This window comes from Aulostomus chinensis, chromosome 2 (assembly GCF_037954235.1).
Source record: "Aulostomus chinensis isolate RoL2024-O1b breed Wild chromosome 2, RoL_Achi_v1.0, whole genome shotgun sequence".
Classification (NCBI taxonomy): domain Eukaryota; kingdom Metazoa; phylum Chordata; class Actinopteri; order Syngnathiformes; family Aulostomidae; genus Aulostomus; species Aulostomus chinensis.
Genome location: NC_141321.1, coordinates 35,788,309 through 35,803,494, shown reverse-complemented (window position 1 = coordinate 35,803,494; position 15,186 = coordinate 35,788,309). Strand labels below are relative to the sequence as shown.

General features: G+C 48.1%; 1 protein-coding gene across 5 annotated transcripts in view; it reads right to left on the bottom strand.

Moving 5' to 3' along the window:
* fhod1 (formin homology 2 domain containing 1) overlaps positions 1 to 3,641 on the bottom strand; it is a 40,515-nt gene extending 36,874 nt beyond the window's left edge. For 2 of the 5 annotated variants that reach the window (XM_086191835.1, XM_086191841.1), the window contains exon 1: positions 3,024 to 3,641. In XM_086191835.1, the coding sequence (XP_086047961.1) occupies positions 3,024 to 3,188 (165 nt within the window). In that variant the 5' untranslated portion in view covers positions 3,189 to 3,641. The remainder of the gene's footprint in view (positions 1 to 3,023) is intronic. The other 3 variants (XM_086191851.1, XM_086191859.1, XM_086191868.1) reach the window with 3 other exon arrangements.
* Positions 3,642 to 15,186: the final 11,545 nt, after the last annotated feature.

Below are 15,186 nucleotides of genomic sequence, written 5' to 3'. Positions count from 1 at the left end.
GCTGTGCTGGCAGCAGCCGTTCCACATGGGTCTTTCAGCTGAGCTCTTTGGGGAAGCTTTGAAAGGACTTGGTTGTAAATAGGAGAAAGGAAATGTCGCAGTCCACCTCCTCTGTTCAAAGATGGTTTCTCTATCCTGACATGGATGGCTTCTTTAACTCCTCTTTCAAACCATCTGTCCTCTCTGTCCAGGATTTGGACATGGTCGTCCTGGAAAGAGTGGCTTTCCTCCTTGAGGTGGAGGAAAACCGCTGAGTCCTGTCCTCCAGAGGTGGCTCTTCTATGTTGGGCCATGCATGTCCCAACATAGAAGAGCCACCTCTCGGATGAGAGGTGAAACGTCTTCAAGATAAACTTACGTCCAGTTGACCAGATTTTACTTCGCTTCGATCTACGATGACCTGGATGAATGAGAACCTACACAGACAGAGTCAATGACGTGACAGACTGTCAGTCAGCCCAGGGTCACCAGGGTCACCGGGGTCACCAGCGAATCAAGTTTAAAGGTAAATGTCTGTGAACATTCAGCCATCAAACAACAGAAACGTGACCTTTGAACATCAATAATCAATAATCACTCTTGGCAGTTTGAGTTTTTTTCTTTTTCTGCTAATTTACCTGGAAAGACCTGAAACCATTGCACCGTTAGCCTAGCATCCTTCATTCAGCTGGTGTCCCATACTCCTGTTACCATGGTGACACCAGGCAGGAACCAATGATGACAAAAGCCTGGCACGTGTTTCTCTGGTCAACATTAAAAATAGGACTCAGAATGCGTGGGAACGCTGCTATGACGATGGAGGAGGAAAGGTCAGAGGTTGAGTCTTGCTGGCCTCCGTCACAGTAACAGGACACAACAACCCACGTCCCGGTGGTCGCCCTGGCACCGGGCTGAAGCCCTGCCTCCAGTTCCTGCCGCCAGCGCCGAGGGAATATGCAGAATGTTTCAGTCTATTTTTAGCGGCGCAGCTCAGCGTGGCTGGCAGAGCGTCCTGCGGTTCAGGGCTATGAGTCACGGTCAGGCACGCCGCTGGAGCTGGAGCAGCCCCTCAGAACACGCCTGTCCACATTCCCACGCCATCCTGCTGCTTGCCACACGTCGCATCTACATGGCAGATTCCACAGAAATTAGTCTTACTGGGGAGGCGGAGCCTAACACCAGTGCTTCAGTAAAACACTCAGGACGTTCATCTGAGCACACACAGTCCCCATGGTAACCTGGATACAGCAACTCTGGTCATCGATCAGTCACACACACACACACACACACAGCTTCAAGTTCTTCTGTCATGGTGAATATTTGGCGTCCGTGTATTGCTGACATCACAGTGAGGCTCCTCAGCCACCTGCCAGGTGACGTGACGGTGACATTCACCAACAAAGTCAAACCAACATTCAGCTTGACTTTACATGCCATCAGTGATGTCATCATGCTGCTGGTCGTCTGTCTCAGGGATGCCGTGGCGTGCAGCAGCTTCACTTGTTTGTTTGAGTTGCTCCTGATCTGAAGATGAGGCTTCTGGCATGATGGCTCCTCTCCATTTCCTGTTTCCTGTAGATCAGCTGACTTGGCTCCTTCTGTTTAACTATTTCCTCATATAACAACCATGAGATGCAGCTGCCACCGTCACATGACAGGAAGTTTTTATCAACACTGGCGGAACCACATCCGTCCACCAGCTTATCTGCTTGTTTACACGTCCCACCCTGCCTCCGCCCCCGCTGCTCAGGACGCCAGCCAGCTCTCATTTTAGTGCTGAAGCACAACAGGTCAAGTTATTATTCTGATCCTCCGTCTGGATGGAGGAGACCTGGATTCTCCAGACCACCTGGAGAGGTGGTGACCAGACGTTCCTGGACAGTTTAGCTGTTAGCATCAGTCTCTGTTAGCTTCAAGCTAAATATCATGGCTGGTTCTTCCTTCAGTCTGGAGTCACTAAGAAGGGATGGAGGAGGGAGAGACATGTTTGCGAGTACCTGAAAGACTGAATACATGTTTTGGGTGAAGTATCTGGGTGACGGCACATCCACGTGTCTTCTTATCCGTCACTGCCATCTTGGCCTCAGGGTCCCAGTGGGGGGGGGGGGGTAGTCTAGCGAATTGGCGGTGTTCTTCAGTCTGATCCTGGAGATTCCAGCAGGCTGTGAATCCCTCGCAGCCATCTGTAACTTTCATGCTGAGACGTGGTACAGAAGCCAGACCGCCACAGCAACTCTGAGCTCCGCCATCTTTAAGAACGGATATCAGTGCCGTCCACAGCTGCAGTCACTTCCTGTTTGGAACGCTGCAACACTCCTTCCTCCTTTAGTTCAGGTTGGAGTGGGTGAGTCCTTCCTGTTGAAGGAGAATCCCACAACAATGGCGGGATGGCATGTTTCCAGGTGTAAACAGGGCAGCCGCCCCACCTATGATGTCACTGGGATCAAGGCGGTTGTGCAGGTTACAACCAATCAGTGGGGGTGTGGCGTTTCATGTACTGAGCCACGTTAAGCTTAACCTCATTGATGTTGGTGGAAGTCTGGGCTGGTTTCATTGGTTTAATGTAAAGGATCCAATAAGCTGCTGCATGGCAGGTCGCTGGTCCTCCAGGGTTCCCTGATGACGTCAGAGAGCCCACACCAGACGTCATTTATTTCGCTGTTTTCTTAAAATGAAGCAGCAATGAAGCCTGATCGAACCACGGATGGACAAAGTTTTTATCATTAATAATCAAAGTCCACCAAACTCATTTTACACCCAAACGGTGTGGCCAGTTTCCTCCCGACGCGCGAGAACCATCCGGTTTGGACAGAGTCCGGTTCCTAGCACGAGCGGACCAGTTTAGAACCCCGATCCATAGTTTTACTCTCTGACCTCATTACTTATTTACCGGTTGTTTTCACCAATCGCTATGGACGTTTAACAGCTTCTTCACGTGTTCGCGGTCATCGGAGCCACCGCGTCTCGGAGCGGTTCGGTTGACCGGAGCCACCGCGTCTCGGAGCGGTTCGGTTGACCGGAGCCACCGCGTCTCGATGTCTCACCTTCAGCGGCGCCTCCAGCAGCTTGTGGATCCCGGCGATCTGCTCACTCAGCGGCAGGCTCTCCTCCAGGCTCATCGTCGGAGGACGCCTCGGTTCAGGGAAGTTTGTGCAGATAAACGGATCCGAGTCCTCCAGGAACTGGACCCGGCACGTGACGGAGGCCATGGCCGCGTGACCGCCTCCGAACTGCGGATTCGAGTTTCTCAGAGCGTCTCAATGTCGGTCCGAACTCGACCGACCAGACTTTCAAATGAGACTCTTTTGGCGTCTCCGGGCCGAACCTGTGGAGATCCCTGCCGGGTACATCCGGTGGAGCCTTTCAGAATAAAAGCTTCCTTTCTACCTCTTCTGTCTGTTGTCAAGTCAGTGTTACTTGACCAATAACTGAGCACAAGTACTCAGTTACTCCAGTTTCGTCCCGTCACGTCTGATCCAGCGAGCTTCCTCCCTCAACTGCTTCATCACTCGTTTGTTTCTTCGGGGAGGAGGAGGTCAGTGCGGAGGCCCCGCCCCACACACGTCAATCATCTCTGATGTCCAAGACAAACGATGCTGAGTCCAATTGAGACTTCAGAGTTAAAGGCGATTGACCGCTCTGTGCCCTGCGGGTGCTCACCTGGCCTGTGCGACTCTTTGCGTGACTGCAGATGGAACCATACTTAGCTCATGAAGGCTGATGGGAGAAAACCTGTGCAGGTGTGTGTCGCTGCAACATGACGTCATCATCAATGGATTCACAGTTATTGCTTATTATTGGGTTATCTATTTTAAAATCGATCAAACGGGTGATTTCAGACTTGTGAAACAAAACAAAAGAATTTAAAAATTTTACAACGGAAAAGCAAAATAATACAGAAAAGAAAAAAATGTTACAAAAAGAATTTTATTAAAACTGAAAAAGAACAGGAGACGTTGGCGCTTCTTAGTCTCCTCACTGAATGAACTGCAATTCCTGTGTGCTCCTGTCTCAATGAACACAACTCAAGGCACGATGATTAAAGTGGGTGGAGCAGTGGTCCTCCCTGTGGCCCCCCATCAAGAAGGTTGTGGGTGGAGCAGTGGTCCTCCCTGTGGCCCCCATCAAGAAGGTTGTGGGTGGAGCAGTGGTCCTCACTGTGGCCCCCATCAAGAAGGTTGTGGGTGGAGCAGTGGTCCTCCCTGTGGCCCCCATCAAGAAGGTTGTGGGTGGAGCCCCGGCTGCAGCACGGGGTCTTTCTGGGTGAGTCTCCATGTTCTCCCTGTTCCTGCTGGGTTCTCTCTGGTACTCCAGCTTCCTCCACAGTCCAAAGACATCAAGAGGGACCAGGTTAATCCAGACTCTAAATTGACCGTAGGCGTGGCTGGGAGAGCCAATGGTTGTCTGTCTCTATGTGTTGGCCCTGCCATGGACTGGTGACCTGTCCAGGGGGAAGGCTGCTGGGATAGGCTCCACCCCCACCACCCTGAACAGGAGGAGAGGGAGAAGATGGAGGGAGGGATGGATGAATGGAAGGATGATGGATGGGTGGATAATTAGATTAAATATAAAAATATTTTTTAATTCATATATACATATATGTATATATACAGTATATACACACACACACACACACATATATATACAGTATATATATATATATATATATATATATATACTGTATATACACACACTACTCATTTACTGGTTCCTCTTTACTTTCATGAGTGTTTACATTGTCGGTTCTCCCTGAAGGCATCAAAACTATGAATGAACACATCTGGAATTCTGTACTCAACAAAGCGTGAAAGAACTCCAGCAGGTTCTACGTTCTAGGTTCTTCTAAACAGCCTCCCTCTGACTCCTGCTCTGCTCACTCTTGGCGTTCTCTCCTTGAGCTTCATGAGGTCATCACCTGAAACGGTTCTCCAACAGTCTTGAAGGAGTTCCAGAGGTGCTGAGCACTTGTTGGCCCTTTGGCCTTCACTCTGCGCTCCATCTCATCCCAAACATCTGGACTGGGTTTAGGTCAGGTGACTGGAGGCCAGGTCACCTGGGCCGCCCTCCATCACTCTCCTTCTTGGTCAAGTAGCCCTCACACAGCCTGGAGGTGTGTTTGGGTCGTCGTCCTGCTGAAACATCATGACGGTCCAACTAAACGCAGACGGGATGGGATGGCGTGTTGCTGCAGGACGCTGTGGCAGCCATGTTGGTTCAGTGGGCCTTCAGGTTGAATAAATCCCCACCAGTGTCACCAGTAAAGCCCCCCCACCATCACACCTCCTCCATGCTTCACGCTGGGAACCATGCACGTAGAGACCGTCCCTCCACCTTTTCTGTGTCCCACAAAGACACGGCGGTGGAACCATAGCTCTCAAATGTGGACTCATCAGACCAAAGCCCAGATGTCCTCTGGTCTCATGTCCACTCCTTGTGGTTCTGGTCCAAACAAACCTCCTCTGCTGGTTGCTTCTCCTGGGTGGTGGTTTCCTCGCAGCTGTTGGACCATCAAGGCCTGATTGGCGCTGTCTCCTCTGAACTGTTGGTGCAGAGACGTGTCTGCTACCAGAACTCTGAGGCGTTCATCTGGGCTCCAGTCTGAGGAGCTGTTAACTGGTGGTTCCTGAGGCTGGGGACTGGGATGAAGTCCTCCTCAGCAGCAGAGGAGACTCTTGGTCTTCCTCTCCTGGGCTGTCCTCATGTGAGCCGGTTTCATCGTGGCGCTTGATGGTTTTTGCGACTGCACTCGGGGACGCATTCAAAGTTTTTCCAGTTTCCTGGACTGAGTGACCTTCAGGTCTTAGAGCACTGATGGACGTGGCTCCTCTCTACTGAGCTGATGGTTCCTGCCATGACATGAATTCTAGCAGTGGTCAAACAGAGCTGTCAGCTGGGGAGCAGCCTGACTTCTGCTCAGCTCAACTGATGCTCCCAACCAGGAAGAAGGCAGGAAACTCCTCCACTGAACCCTGACAAGGTGAACCTGAGAGGGGGAACCATTTGTTATGGCTGTGTGCGTTGGGGTGTGTGTGTCTTCTCTCTCTCCCCAGCAGGTCCCTCCCTTGAAGGCAGGGGCTCAAGCTGATCCTGGTCAGCCTGATGAGGAGGGGGCAGGATATAAGGGGCTATTGGTCAACTGCTCTCTCCGCTCCTCACTATTTGTCCGCTCCTGTTTCCCCGTTGATGGTGTAGATTTCATCATGGGAAATGACATAGCTGGTGGTAAAGTCTATCCTATCCCTGAAGTTGGTAGTGTCCCGATTTCAGATGTGGAAAGTGACAACTTCGTCAAAAAACATCCTGAAATCTTTTCAGTTATCGTGCTGACCAGAACTCAGGCATGTAGGCGAACTCAGGATGCCGATTTGTCTGACACATGGTTTGCTTCTGTTATGATGGAAGACAGACTGCCCCCTACAGGTACCTTGGTGAACAGACCTGTGAGGGAGACAGAGGCTACTTCCCCTGTCCCTCTGCCTTTGAACAGAGAGGCACTCATTTCTTCTCAGCACCAAGACCCATCCCTGGCTAAGTGTCTCGCTGCAGCCTCTCCCAGTTGTGGTGAAGGTAAACGGGGACAATTCTTTTTTGAAAAAGGGGTTTTGATGCACAGGTGGGTACCTCAGCCTGGTGGTGGCTCGGACAGTTCTGGTGAAGACTGGGCCACAGTTTATCAGATAGTTGTCCCTAGTGGCTGTTGGCAACATGTGCTGGAATTAGCACATGAGCACCTGGTCTGGTCACCTGGGGATCACCAAAACATACAACCGTGTCCTGAACCACTTCTTCTGGCCAGGGTTGAAGGCTGATGTTGTGTTTTTGCACTGGCTGTACTACCTGTCAGATGGTGGGAAAGCCAAATCAGGTGGTGCCTCCAGCTCCACTGCAGCCCATCCCAGCAATTGGAGAACCATTTGAGCATGTTATTGTGGATTGTGTTGGCCCTTTGCCAGAACAAAGTCAGATAATCAGTTTTTGCTCATTGTGATGCGTGTAACCACCGGTTTCCCAGAAGCTGTACCACTGCGTAAGATTACTGCTCCAGCTGTCACAAAGGCATTGCTCAAGTTCTTCTCCACTTTCGGTCTACCCAAAGCTGTTCAGACTGAACGAGGTACAAACTTCCTATCAAGAACTTTTAAGAACACTTTACAGTCCTTGAGTATCTCTCACTCTGTGTCCAGTCACTGTCATCCCCAGTCACAGGGTGAACTGGAACGCTGGCATCAAACCCTGAAGTCGATGCTCAGAAAATTCAGCCATGAGACAGGAAGAAGCTGGGATGAGGATGTGCCGTTTGTCTTGTTTGCTATTTGGGATGCCAAACAAGAATCCTTGGGATTCAGCCCAGCTGAACTTGTGTTTGGCCATGAAGTGTGTGGGCCCCTGAAAGTTTTAAAGGAGCAGCTGGTGAGTTGAGCCTCCCCGAAGCTGAATGTGACTGATTTTGTCTCTCAGTGTAGAGAATGTCTGCAACGGGCAGTCTCACTGGCAAAGAAAGCTCTCTCTTCTTCTCAGACCAAGATGAAATGGAGGTTTGATCGAAGAGCTGTTAAGCGGCAGTTCCAGCCCGGTGATCAGGTTCTTGTGTCCAAAGAGTCCACTGTCTTCACTTTATTGTTTCCAGTCCAGCAGATACTGTGTTGATGCTGCTTAACTGCACTGAATTGCCAAAGAGCTGCGCCTGCTTGGAGAGCTGGGCAGTCGAGTCAACTCTTGATTTACATTTGCAGTGTTCATTTTGATCAGACCTGCAGAGTTTGTGTTTTAGTTTGTTCATGTCTTCTGCAGTTTGAGCGCCTGGACTGCTGTCTCATGAAGGGCTGATCTTCTTCTGGCTTCTTGATTCGTACCAGGCACAGTTTTGCACTTCAGGCTGCTGTCTTCTGGGCTGTTGTAGTTCTGTGGATCATTGGATGGTTGATTGTCCATCAGTAATTGAATATATATTTTAAAATGCTATCTTTTGTTGAGGTTCTATTACACAATACTAACCCTGACCTTTTTTAAATCCTGCACCTGAAAAATATGAAAAAAACTAAAACTAATAAAAACTAAAGTAAAACTAAGTGTTTTCTCAGAAATAAAAACTAATAAAAACTAGCAAACCCGCTTTAAAAACTAACTTAATTAGGGGAAAAAAAGTCACAAGAAACTAAAACTACACTAAAATGAAAAATCCCAAACTATTATAACCATGATTGACAGCATCGGTCCCTCGTAGTTCATCACTAAGCTAGACTTGCTTAAGGGTTTCTGGCAGGTCCCTTTAACATCACGTGCTTCTGACATCTCTGCCTTCGTGACTCCTGATGCTTTCATGCAATACACGGTGATGGCGTCTGGGATGAGAAAAGCTCCTGGCACTTTTCAGCCCCTGATGCACATGGGTTTTTTTTTTTTTTTGGGGGGGGGGGGTGCCAAACTGCAATGTGTACCTTGATGATGTGGTGGTTGATTGCAACAGTTGGGGGGAAAGAGAGCAGGAGGGCAGGACAGCAACAGAGACAGAGAATGGAGGAAGACAGAGAGACAGAAGGAAAGAGAGGGACAGAGATAAAGAGAGAGAGTGAAAGGAAGAGAGACTGATGGACAGAGACAAAGACAGAGTATGGAGGAAGTCAGAGAGACAGAAGGAGAGAGAGAGACAGAGATAAAGAGAGAGAGAGAAAGGAGGAGAGACTGATGGACAGGTGATGACATCATGAAGCTCCCTGAGCGACTTTGAGGAGCTAGAATATAAAACCTGTTTACAATTATTAACAATTCTGTCTTTGTTCTGTCGTCCTCATCTTCCACTTATCCGGTTGGTCCAGATGGCGGCGGCAGCAGCCTCAGCACCAAAGCTATTTTACTGCATATATTTGATGTCCTCAGTGTGCATATAGTCTCCATGTTCTCCCTGTTCCTGCTGGGTTCTCTCTGGTACTCCAGCTTCCTCCACAGTCCAAAGACATCAAGAGGGACCAGGTTAATCCAGACTCTAAATTGACCGTAGGCGTGGCTGGGAGAGCCAATGGTTGTCTGTCTCTATGTGTTGGCCCTGCGATGGACTGGCGACCTGTCCAGGGGGAAGGCTGCTGGGATAGGCTCCACCCCCCCACGACCCTTATGAGTACGGACTAAGCGGAAGATGACGATGGATGGATATACTGTATATATATATGTGTGTATGTGTGTGTGTTTGGTCCTGCAGGGGGCAGTGTTTCTCTACCATCGGAGACTGTCAGCTTTCAGCATGATTGCATCAGAACAAAAACTGAGTGATGAAAAAGGCTGAAACCACACACACACACACACACACACACACACACACACACATACACACAAACACACACACACATACACACAAACACACACACACATACACACAAACACACACACATACACACAAACAGAAGCCCCACCCACACACACACGTATGCCCTCTCACACCCCACCTGACCCCTGTCCTCATCCTCCACCAATCACACAAACACACACGCACATACAACACATACACAAACACAGACACATACACACACATAAACACAAACACACACATACACACAAACATACACACACAAACACACACACATACAACACAAACACAGACACATACACACACATAAACACAAACACACACAAACATACACACACAAACACACACAAACACACACGCACATACAACACATACACAAACACAGACACACACACAAACACACAAACATATACACACACAAACATACACACATACACACACATACACACAAACACACACATACACACAAACATAGACACACAAACATACACACACAAACACATACACACAAACACACGCACATACAACACATACACAAACACAGACACATACACACACATACACACACAAACACATACACACAAACACACACATACACACACAAACACATACACACAAACACATATACACATACACACACAAACACATACACAAATACACACACAAACACATACACATACACAAACACATACACACACAAACACATACACACAAACACATACAGACACAAACACATACACACAAAAAAACACACACAAACACACACATACACACACACATACACACACAAACACATATACACATACACACACAAACACACACAAACACATACACACACAAACACATATACACATACACACACAAACACACACAAACACATACACACACAAACACATATACACATACACACACAAACACATACACACACAAACACATACACATATACACATACACATACACACACAAACACATACACACACAAACACATATACACATACACACACAAACACATACACACACAAACACATACACATATACACATACACATACACACACATACACATACACACACAAACACATACACACACAAACACATATACACATACACATACACACAAACACACACAAACACATACACACACAAACACATATACACATACACATACACACACAAACACATACACACAAACACACACATACACACACAAACACATACACATACACACACAAACACATACACACACAAACACATATACACATACACATACACACACAAACACACACAAACACATACACACACAAACACATATACACATACACATACACACACAAACACATACACACAAACACACACATACACACACAAACACATACACACAAACACATATACACATACACATACACACATACACACAAACACACACAAACACAAAAACACAAACACACACAAACACATAGACACACAAAAACACATACACACACAAACACATATACACACAAACACATACAAACACATACACACAAACACACACATACACACACAAACACATACACACACAAACACATACACACACAAACACATACACACAAACACATATACACATACACATACACACACAAACACATACACACAAACACACACATACACACACAAACACATACACACACAAACACATACACACAAACACACACATACACACACAAACACACACAAACACATATACACACACATACACACACAAACACATACACACAAACACATACACACAAACACACACATACACACACAAACACATATACACACACACATACACACACAAACACATACACACAAACACACACAAACACAAAAACCCAAACACACACAAACACATACACACACAAAAACACATACACACAAACACATACACACACACACACACAGGTTTTGGCAGGCATTTTAGATTTAGTCTCAGTCTCAGTCTTTGGACTAAATGCTTCTTAGTTCTAGTCCCATGTTCGTCATTTCTATCCTTGATAGTTTTAGTCGACCAAAACTCAAAGGTTTCAGTCAAATATCAAAGATCCTCTCAACAAAGATGTGTGTGTACTGAAGAGGCCACTCCAGTGTTAGAATGAAGCACTGAACTGATCCACCTTCAAAGGGGAGTTTCCCCTCTTTTTCTCTCTCTACCTTTTACTTTTATTATTTTGTTGCAGAAGCAGACAACACACTGGCCCACAATAGGAGTATTGTATCACAATAAAACAGGATAAACAAAATAAAAGCACACTTGACTTCCATGTGAACGACCTCATGTCCTCCATGTTGGCTTCAGCTGCTGTTGTTGGTTAAAGCATCCAGGTGTGTTGCTTAGACAGGGAACAGCAGCAGGTCTGAGGACTCCCGTGTTTCCCAGTCCCACAAACACGGGTCAAAGCACTCCACCTGCCCCCCGTCCACAAATGGACAGGGTTTTATTCATAACATGCTAGATTAGTAGAAGGCTGCTTTAAACCAGCCAACATTAGCGGCCCTGGCAGCCCCGTTCATTCTAGCGTTAGCATGTGGCACTAGGAAGCGCTCTCTGCTCCACGGGGAGGTGGAACCACCACCACCACCACCACCACCAAACTTTAGGCTTCATTCAAACAGAAACTGCATCTCAGGGCGAGCCTCACAGACTAAAGCTACGCTTCAATCATCCCTCTGTTCACCACCCGACACCGCTGCTGCTGCCGTGGTGAGAGTCTCGTCCTCTGCAGACAGGCCCAGACTGTGTGTGTGTGTGTGTGTGTGTGCGTGTGTGTGTGTGTGTGTGTGCGTGCACGAGAGGCTTTTAGTGGGTGTGCACTGATGATGGGGGCGTGGCCAGTAGGACCAACAGCTCCAGCTGGCTCCATGCTGATGTTGGAGCTCTTGATGGACATCGCACGCTTGTTATACTTGGTGGAAAAAAACGCATGTTTTGAAACTTTGATGGTCCACCAACTAACAATTTAGTCTGGTCTCGTTCTCGTCAGACGAAAATGAATACACTTTGGTCACATTTTAGTCTTCACAGGGCGATGGTGACGTCCGTCTTAGTCTCATTTTCGTCATGGAAAAAAGGGTCTGACGTCGTCGTTGTCGTCCAGCGTGACGAAAACAACACTGACATACACACACAAACACATACACACACGAACAAAGACACACACACAAACACACGCACATTCACAAACACACACACACAAACAAACACACACACACACACAAACACAGACACACACACATACACACACACACACAAAGACATACACAAACATACACACACACAAACACATACACAAACATACACACACAAACACAGACACACACAAACATACACACAAACATACACACATACACACACAAACACACACAAACACACCCACATACACACACAAAAACAGACACACAAACATACACACACACCAACATACATACACACACAAACACAGACACATACACAAACATACACACAGAAACACAGACACACACAAACATACATACAGAAACACAGACACACACAAACATACACACATACACAGAAACACAGACACATACACATACAAACATACACACAAACATAAACACACAAACATACACACATACACAAACATACACACACAAACATACACAAACATACACACATACACAGTAACACAGACACATACACATACAAACATACACACAAACATAAACACACAAACATACACACATACACAAACATACACACACAAACATACACAAACATACACACACAAACACACATACACACACAAACACAGACACACACAAACATACACACACACAGACACACACAAACATACACACACACACACTCCCGTGGTATGCTGATATGTCCTTTTCTGTCACCTGGTCTGTGTCACCGCCCTCTGCTGGGCGGGTCGAAGTAGGCCAGAGATGCTGCAATCAGAGAACCTCTTGTGAAACAGCCCGGTTCAGTCCAGTCTGGCGAGGTCGGCTGCCTTCGTTGGAGCCTGTCTGACTGGTTCTGTGGGTGCTGGCGCAGCAGCGGGACCGGGGCCACAGAACCAGCCTCAGCAACATTGATGCGGTCTTCTGTCCTCGACACAGCGACAGAAAGAACCATCCTCCAGCTTCGGTCCGGCATGGAGGAAGTCAGTCTGGTGGTGGTTCTGATCCATGCCCAGTGCAGTCTAATCCCTGCAGCAGCGCCGTGTCGAGGCGGGCACTTTGCTCTACATACTGGACAGGGAGTTGACCCTGTGACCCCTGTGGTCCCCTGGGTCATCACTCAGAGGGCGTTGCTCACATCCTTGGCCAATCAAGAGAGCAGCCCAACTGGGTGAAGGGTTCTGCTCGGCCCACTCGGCTGGGTTCTTGCCGCTGTTGCTCAAGCTGGCACACGCTGCTCTGCTCGCCGCCAGCTCATCCCGACACACCTCGGAGGTCGAGGGGCCGCAGCCTTGTGGGAGAGCGTCAGCTCACATTGAAGCATGGGTCAAACACCAGTTCTGTCAGGTCGGCGTGCAGACGAGTCACGTGTCCGTTCAAAAGCTGAGCATGAGTTTTTACTGTTTAACCGTGATAAACAGATGACACGACACCATGATGGGGATTCGGACGAAGAATGGACTCCTCCATCCCTTCATCAATCCATCCCTCCATCAATCCATCCCTCCATCAATCCACCCCTACAGCTGCCTAACAGCTCTGTGACTTCTCCACAGCAACAGCTGATTGGAGGATTCAGTCAGGTTCCAGGTTCATCCTAGCACAGAAACAGAACTAGTCAAAGGTACCAGTGACCTCCTACTGGTACCAGATGAGGGACTGGTCTCTGTGCTGGTCTGATTAGTCTCAGTGCAGCTTTGATACCATTGACCACCCTGTCAGATTCAGAACAGAATTTAAAATTCTCCTTCTACCATCAAAGTCCTCAACAGTCAGGCTCCTTCATCCCTGACAGAGCTCCTAGTCCCCTATGATCCAGCTAGAACCCTCCACTCCCAGGATGCAGGGTTCCTGCTGGTTCCTAGAGTTCTAACAGTAGAATGGAGCCAGAGCCTTCAGCTATCAGGCTCCTTCATCCCTGACAGAGCTCCTAGTCCCCTATGATCCAGCTAGAACCCTCCACTCCCAGGATGCAGGGTTCCTGCTGGTTCCTAGAGTTCTAACAGTAGAATGGAGCCAGAGCCTTCAGCTATCAGGCTCCCCTCCTGTGGAACCGTCTCCCAGTTCCAGTCCAGGACCCAGACCCCCTCTCTAGGTTTAAGAGCAGACTTAAGACCTCCTTGTTGATCAGGCTTATAGTCAGGACTGCTTAGGCTGGCCCTTAGATCTGCTGCTATAGCCTCAGACTGCTGGGATCTCCCATGATGCACTGGGCTTCTCTCTCCTCCTCCTGTCCTCAGACGTGTTACTAACTCCTCTTCCTCTCCCCTCATCCCAGATCCTGGTGCTGCTGGAGGAGGCTCCAGACCTGAAGAGGCTCCAGCTGCCACCAGTAGCTCCACCTGCTCACGTCCCCGTCTGTCCATCAGTCTCTCCTCCTTTCTCTCTCTCTTTATCTCTGTCCCTCTCTCTCCTTCTGTCTCCCTGTCTTCCTCCATTCTCTGTCTTTGTCTCTGTCCATCAGTCTCTCCTCCTTTCTCTCTCTCTTTATCTCTGTCCCTCTCTCTCCTTCTGTCTCCCTGTCTTCCTCCATTCTCTGTCTTTGTCTCTGTCCATCAGTCTCTCCTCCTTTCTCTCTCTCTTTATCTCTGTCCCTCTCTTTCCTTCTGTCTCCCTGTCTTCCTCCATTCGCTGTCTTTGTCTCTGTCCATCAGTCTGTCCTCCTTTCTCTCCCTCTTTATCTCTGTCCCTCTCTTTCCTTCTGTCTCTCTGTCCTCCTCCATTCGCTGTCTTTGTCTCTGTC